This window comes from Apium graveolens, chromosome 7 (assembly GCF_009905375.1).
Source record: "Apium graveolens cultivar Ventura chromosome 7, ASM990537v1, whole genome shotgun sequence".
Classification (NCBI taxonomy): domain Eukaryota; kingdom Viridiplantae; phylum Streptophyta; class Magnoliopsida; order Apiales; family Apiaceae; genus Apium; species Apium graveolens.
In genome coordinates this window covers 256,508,239-256,516,502 of record NC_133653.1, presented here as the reverse complement: position 1 = coordinate 256,516,502, position 8,264 = coordinate 256,508,239, and the positions used below count along the sequence as shown (strand labels likewise).

Below are 8,264 nucleotides of genomic sequence, written 5' to 3'. Positions count from 1 at the left end.
AAGGTACTGTGGACCGGGGAACCTCGAACAAAAGGTATCAATACGTTGAACATCAATATTCTACTACCTATATGAGTGAACACCACTGAAACATAATATTAAAAAACGTAACAAAACAAAATTATTTCCTAAATAAAAACTGTAAAGATGTTTTGAAAACAACTTGTTTCTGATGACCCAATAATTACTTCTAATTTTTTAATATTGCAACGAAAATACAATATATTGAACATACATTACTTGTTGTTATATCTTTAATATTCATATTTCTGTATTAGTATTTTTTGAAATAGCCAAAATTACTTTCACATCTTCCTTGATCCAGTTCCCTTGAATATATTTTCCATCCGCAATATATTATACTATTTTCTAAATATCCAAAGTTATTGAAAATATACGGTACTCTATCCGTAATATATTCTATTATTCTCTAAATACACAGTATAGTTCAAAACTACTGAGAACTACTTAACCATATTTTTCTAATTGATTTTTATAATTTGGTTAAGGTTATTTAAGGAACCCTTAAATTTGGATAAGTCTAAGTTTAGTTATCTCCCATTTCTCAGCTAAATATACTATAAGGATAAATCTCCAGGCTCTACAAGAAAACATGTTGAGATAAAATATATACACATAAATCACAGAGACATATCATTGTTGTAGCATGAGAGGCAAAGAGTAGATTAACGTGATGAATCACAAAAAAACAGATTAAATGGAAGCTGTACCAGTAGATCAACGTGAGAAAAAGAGCAGTAAAGCGTTTAAGCAAAAAAGAACAAACATTAAACCAAAATGTTTCTTCATGTGTTTTGGCTTCCAACAAAATGCATGTGTTCATAAAAACATGAGAGACATCTTGCTATGTATCCGAATATGAGTATAACTTGTCATACAAATTACAAAAACACTCTCAACACACAAATCTTAACATAAAAATAGATCATGTACAGAGGCTGCCCAGTCCACAGCAGCAAGGAGAGGTCCTGACGCTTGCAGTCTAACCCTTAATCTTCGTAAAAGAAGGTTTTTACTGTGTGCTTGGACACAGATAAACCTATGACCTAACCGATATCAAATAGACAACCAACTACACCAATCAGGCACTCACAAAGTGGCCAGGCTCGCAACTTCCAATACCCACCAGTACTCAAATATATAACAGAGAGATTTAGCATCTGCTTCTGTAGCTTATGTGTCTAACGTTACGCACACTCACTTAATGCCTTGCAAGATCAAGGAATCTTACACGAGTTCTTGATAAGGCGCAAACTAATAATACCAGTTCTTTTATTTAAACTAGAGAGGATATTCCTTTTATTTTATGGCTCGCGGTGATTTCTGTCTCGAGGATCCTGGCTTCATCTTCATTGATCTCATGTAGAGATTTATTTGCAGACTGACAAGTGAATCGAGGAAAAAACGACCATATTTTTATGAGGGTGTATTTGAAAGTCCCCAAGAGCGAAATATACAGAGGCATGTAGATACTTGCAAAAACAGTGACAGGGAGAAATGCAACCAAGTATAATCCAATTCTTGTCCACTGTTCATTGTTACGTATCATAAGAATGACCGTCGCTGCAAATGCCAGCATCATCATGGACACGGATAAGATTAGACATGATATGCCGAGCATTAACTTCTGTGGAAGAGAGTTTTTGAAGTCTTGTAACCGGAATGATGAGGTCAAGATTGAAAGAAATATAATAACAGCTGTCAAGCAAAATGTAAGTGACAGAACATCGCTAATGGTGAATATGACGAAGAATGTCTGATTTATTAGAACCGGGGAACCATCATCATTTGAACCTCCTGGTACTGTGTAAGCCGCTGCAAAAGCTACAGTGGCAATGAGTACAGCGACAATGGAACAGTTTTCTGCTGTACGCTTTAGCCATTCTTGGGATCTATCACGTAGTTCTTCTTTATGTAAAACAAATAGCTCCTCCGCAGTTTCTCCATCTACGTTTGTGTGCTTGTGAAAGTGTGGTCTGATGACTTTTTTCATGCGCTGCAGGAATAAACAAAAAAAATATTGATATTTTGCAGATTAATAAATAAGAAGTATGACCTCAAAGATGCTGATCAATATCCTTTTTTACCATATTTTATTAAAGATATATGTCCAATTACCCTTCACTGACACCTTAATATTTATTGGTGACTTGCATAGTATCAGAGCTCAAGTTTGGGAGGGATCTTGATCTTAGGTTTAGCAGATATCTTGAGTTCATAACCTCCTTCCCCAATATTCACAAAACAATAACAGTTAGTTAGGAAACTATGGTTCAATATTGTTCATGTAGAATATATTATCTCATTAAGCCACTAACCTAACACTTTGAGATTTTAGTAAGGTCGGACTCGGACACATGCATTACTACACTCAAGATTATTTAGCAAAATATTAACATATAACTGCAGATTATAATACTAATAAAAAAGAAGAGGATTGCACCTCGAACAGTAACAAATCATCTTGCAGTTGAAAAGAAGGGCTGCGCTTTTCAGTTTGCTCCACTGCATCATTAACAACTTTTTTCCCAACCATGTGTAAGATTGAATTTCCCCTTGCATCACACTTCCGTATCAACCGTCTCATCGGAACTTCCATCTTCTGTACCATTTCAAATATCTCCAACTGGCGATATTTAATCGCTATGTGTAAAATACATCGGCCATCCTCGTTGATATGCTCAACAGCCTGTGGATGAACCTCTAGGATTTTCTCCACAATTTCAAAGCAGCCTGTTTCAGTTGCAAGAAGCAATGGCGTTTGTTGTTTCTCAGCTTTCTTCTTTTCCATAGCAATCTCCTTTTCAGTTTTCCTTTTGCTCCCGGTTTGCTTCTCCTCAACAGCCTTAGTTTCTCTTTGGTCAACTACAGACTTTGTAATTTTCCATGATGTATCCTTTGGTATTAAAATATTTGCAAGCTTTACTGCTTCTTTATACTTTTTCCTCTTATCAACCATTTCGTCCCACCAGGGTACTCTGTAACTTGATGCAGCTAATTTCAAGAGAATCAAACTCAACAAGTCAGCTCAATAAATTATTATCAGCAAAGAAAATACATGATCCATGTGTAAATACAAGTATTGTGTCTGCTCTCTTATTATTGTATACTAGTGTCTATCAGTTCATTTCTGAACAAAGGTTTCTTTCTGAACAAAGGTTTTATGCAACAAGCAAAAAGGTTGAAATGATTAAAACAAACTAAACACACCCACTATAAGCAGAATAAGATATAAGCAGACCTTACGTCCACCCTATAAAAATTTAAGAGGCTGTTTTTGTAAAGACCCCGGCTTTTACAATGTACAAAGTTCGAATTGATTGTAACAGGAAATTGCATCCAACTATCCAAGCACAACAAAGACAATAACAAAACCAGCAGCTGCAACTTTTTGTATTGCAAATACATCTTTTTTTTGCAATAATATGAATTTCAGAGTTCATATAATTTACCTTCATGCAAGTGACTAGAACAATCATCACCATCGTTTTGGATACCTGAATTTAAAATTGCAAGATTAAATAAATTTAAAGTCTAATAATTTGCTTATCATATAATAGTATAATACTATGTATATGTAGCCTTCGTTGAGAAGTGAAGGCAAAAGCAAATAAACCGAACTTACGTGAGTCAATCAATGTCATTAGCCATCCCTCACCACGGGATTGAAATGCTGCTGGATTGCAGGCAAGAAGTTGAAGAGCAGTGAGTCCATCACCGTCTGTTAGGTCGAATAAGTTGTTGTACCTTTCGGCAATCCAGATGGCCAAATCTGTTTACAGTTGTTTTTGTTAAAAGATAATTTAATGATCAGTGAAAAGATGAACTTTAAAACAGGGAAAAAGAGGAAGAGAGATAGATATCAAGCACTTAATCAGTAATTTGTAGTTAGGTAATTCTATATCGTTCATTGTTGCGTTATACTAAAATAAATTGCGAAAGGGGCATGGTGCTGGTTTGTCTAATAAATGTAAAAATCCTCCAAGAGTTTGTTTCCAGGGTACTCAAAAGCACCCAACAGTGATATCAAGAGTCCAATTACAACACTTTCCTAAGGCACTCCGGTGAGTAAAAGCTATCGCACGTTAGTAATGACTAACATGAAAACAGAAAATCTATTGGAAAGGAATCTAACGATTAAACAGAAATCACAAACAAAATTTTCAGACAAATTAAAGGAACAAAAAATGTAAAGAAAAAAAAAATCACAAACCAAAATGTTCTGCGGCAATGGCTGCGTGAAGGACAGTACTACCATCAAACTTTCTATGATACTTCTTGAGCTTCTCTTCATCAAAATCTTTTACTATACAACCACTAAGAAACTTGAACATTTTCTTTTGTCCGTAGCGGGCGGCACGAAAAAGCGGATTCTCCTTATTATTGTTAGTTATGGTTAACAATTCCGGTTGCAGGTCCAACATCATTTTTGCTGCAGGCAATAATTTGTCGTAGGTGGCTGCTTCATGAAGAACAGTGTTTCCCCCGGAGTTTTTATGGACCATAAATTCTATGTGTTGAGACGATAAATTTTGCATCAAACTGATTACCAATTCTACCTGCATAGAATACAAGGCCACATGTAGAATAGTGTCTTTGTGTATGGTTACTACGCGCATCGGACCTTCCTCTTCTGCATACTTTCTGTAAAGATCAAGTACTGTTTGCTCATCTTTGTCGATCAGAGCTTGGTAAAGCTCTGCATTATTACTATCAGTATCACTATGAGCCATTACAGTTTTAGCAAGAACTTGAGGCTAGAAAGCTGCTTTATAAGACAATATAAAGGTACACATGACATATTTGCAAATGCTCAGACTCTCGGTATATATAGAAAGATCTTTCCACTGTGTTGCAGGAGGGTATAAATTTAATTTAACATCCTAAAATGAATGTCATAAACAAAAACAATCATGCATTCAATTTTCTACCCTTGACAAGTTCTCCAACTGTTAAAATAGACTACTGGATAACATAAGCTGTCAAGAGGAGAGTTGTGGTTATCCCTTTGATTAAGCCTAGTTGATACCCCTCTCCTCTTTGTAACTAATAATAAATCAAAAATGTGGGGAGTCTAATATTTAGTTGCTCGTTTATGCCTAACTGATAGCCATTCCTCTTTGTAGCAAATTATATTTTAAAGGTCGGAAGTTTAGCATTTAGTTGCTCGTTTAAGCCTAATGACAATACTCATCTCCTCTTTGTAATTAATAATGCTCGTTTAAGCCTAATTGATATCCCGCGGCCCTCTAAGCAAGAAGATGAGAGTTCAAGAATAAGCTGGAGCACATGCTTGTACTAATGCGAACCTAGAAACATTTTCAAAAAAGTAAATAGAAGTACTGGATTCACAAGATTTAGATGCTGATGAAAAATTCAAGCCACAAAATTGATTTGGGACCCTTAAATGAGATAGAACTTAGACAGTGAAGAACATTTTACAGAAGCAAGAATCTAAAAAGGCGTTTCCGATAAGATAATGTATTCTTCAAAAAAGAAAAACAATAATGTAATGCAAAAAAGAAGAAGCTACAATGACAATGAGGATTCATCTAATTGCGAGCCTACTTTCCCCTCCTTTGAACTCTGAAGAGTTCATGAATTTTAATCACAAAACATCACACCAAAATAATATAAACGAAAGCACCAGGAATTTCTACAGTTATTATCAATCGAATTACTGTATCAGTTATTTTCAATTTATAAATGCAGAAATTGAAAGAAAGTAATGAATACTAGAAAACACAATAAGTCATGTTAATGTTGGAATCTTATCAAATCAATTGCAATCTTCTTAAATAAGGCCTAATGTGAACAAGTAACTAAAAAGTTAATGCTGCAAACATGATCTACTTTTAGTGATTACTACATTTTAGTGGAATGATGAAATAAAAGAGGGACAAAAATCAGACATGCAAGGGAGAAATGTCATTTCATCCTTCAATAATATTGAAAGTTGGTTGATAATTGATTAATAATAGTGTACGATTCAGACCCTACTATCTCCATAACTCACTTTCTCTGGCTAACAAAACTTTAAAATCATAAATTTTCCATCTACAAAAATAGACCTGGATGTTAAATTCCATTTAACAGAACTCTTTTTTCTGATCCTACAGGCATCAGCCAAATTTGCTAGCCAGCATTTCAGTGAAGATGGAAACAACATCGACAAGTTGAAGTTGAACAAGATATCTCCAATACTTTTGCGAGATCTCTGCTAATTTGAAGTAGAAGAAGATTAAAATAGCTTAAAAAGATTATATGGAATTAATATAGGGAGGTCTAAGTTGGATGATTATGTGGCACGGCCCTTTAAATGCGGTGATAGTTGTCAGAAAACTAAAATTAAAACGAAGACTTCAATTAAATTTTACCGGAACTATGAAGTATGAATTAATAAATATTTTCTTATTTTCAAAACTGAATCAGAGTTGAATTTTTCTAATAAAACGAAAAGTGATTTCGGATATAGGCCAAAACAAACAAGTCACGCCTCTGTAATCCTACTATCTATCTATAGTATATCTATATTATTATATTATAATAACCGAAATAGAGATAATTTGGTTCAACAGTTTGGTTCAACGATAATTCCCTAATTTTGATTATTACAAAAACAGATAAATAGTGTTATATATCTAATAAACTATTAAATTATTAAACTACTACTAAATATAGTATACTTATCTTACTAAATTACGAATACAACTTATCCTATTATATTAAAAGATATAAATAATAGTTTTATATATCTGCTAAACTACTAAATTGTTAAACTACTAGAAATAGTCTATTTATTCTACTAAATTACGATCACATGTTATTTCATTATTTTTATTATAAATTTATAATCATTATATATTTATATAAATATTTTAAAAATATAATATAACTGGATAAATAAAAATTTAAAATATTAATGGGAACCCGTGCATCACACGGGATTTATACTAGTTATATTATAATACACGAAATATTAAAAATTGATAGTCGGCCGGTCGATACTTGCTAAAATTACTTAATTACTTTTAATTAATTATTCAAATTAGTTAGTGGGTCGAACAATCAATTCTAATTCTAAATGATATTTAAATCAACTTCCTCTGCCAATTTAAATTTTATTTCATATCGAACTCTATATCATTATAATTGATATACAAGTCAACTTTTTTTTATCAATTTTAAATTCTAATTTAAATTGAGTTTTATATTATTATAATTGATATTTCGGACTAAAATCAATATAAGCAAACTAACTATAGTTACTTGTATTTGGTTGATATAATGTGTCTCGAGGTAGACAAAATAATAATAAATACTACTCATCCGACAATTTTTTTTTACTATTGAACTAGCATAAACAAAATAATATATATTAGTCATCAAAGATAAAAAAAAAAGTAATATACAATTGATCCAAACTAATACAAAATTTAAATCAAATTCAAAATATAATTCGACCAACTAAAATAAAATTATATATATTAATTATTCGTGCTAAAACAAAAATATATTATTGATGCAGACTTTAAAATATTAAAATTTAACCTAAAAATAATTAGTTGGATTTGGTCGGAGTAATGGGCCTCGGGCTAAAATAAAAAAAATGTAAACTACTAATTCTGGATAAATCAAATTAATATGAAACTAAACATAATTCGTATCATATTGACCAAAATTAACTTTTAAAAAATACATAATTATTTCATTTTTAAAACACATATAAAGTTATCAATAAAATTAATATTGCTTTTTTCAAATATCTCTGATAGTTAATGAATTAAGTAATAAACTCACTTTTCAAATATCTCTGATAGTTAATCGGTTAATCAATTAAGTAATAAATTTGTTAAAATAATATCATTTTAAAGTTACCAGATAATGAGATAAATATCTCTGATGTACATTGTTCTACTTAAAATTAAAAATTGTCTGAGTTGTCTCGACATAGTTTGGGGAGGAATTTGCTAGTTAATAAGCAGCGGTTAGTCCTAGAAGTTATCCGAAAACAAATTTGGTCTCGACAGTTATTGTTTGATTCCATAGGTGTTGCTTGATTTGTGAAGAGAAAATTGTTGGAAGATTGTCTGCATCTTTTGTTCTTTTATGGGATGGGTAGTTTCTTAGTTAATAATCATCTAATTAAGTTCAGGTGTTTGAGAGTTAGGTTGAGAGTTATCTAAAAAGTTTTCTTATGCAGATGTTTATGTAAAAATAAAAAAAGGTGCCGAAAAATAATT

The 8,264-nt window shown here is 32.1% G+C and overlaps 1 protein-coding gene across 1 annotated transcript; it reads right to left on the bottom strand.

Moving 5' to 3' along the window:
* Positions 1-788: 788 nt before the first annotated feature.
* On the bottom strand, positions 789-5,607 carry LOC141670929 (uncharacterized). Its single transcript, XM_074476985.1, has 5 exons — positions 4,235-5,607; positions 3,647-3,793; positions 3,474-3,518; positions 2,465-3,015; positions 789-2,017 (listed from the first exon to the last, which is right to left on the bottom strand). Exons 1-5 carry the CDS (start codon positions 4,752-4,754, stop codon positions 1,298-1,300), a joined length of 1,983 nt encoding a protein of 660 aa, XP_074333086.1. The 5' UTR covers positions 4,755-5,607; the 3' UTR covers positions 789-1,297.
* Positions 5,608-8,264: the final 2,657 nt, after the last annotated feature.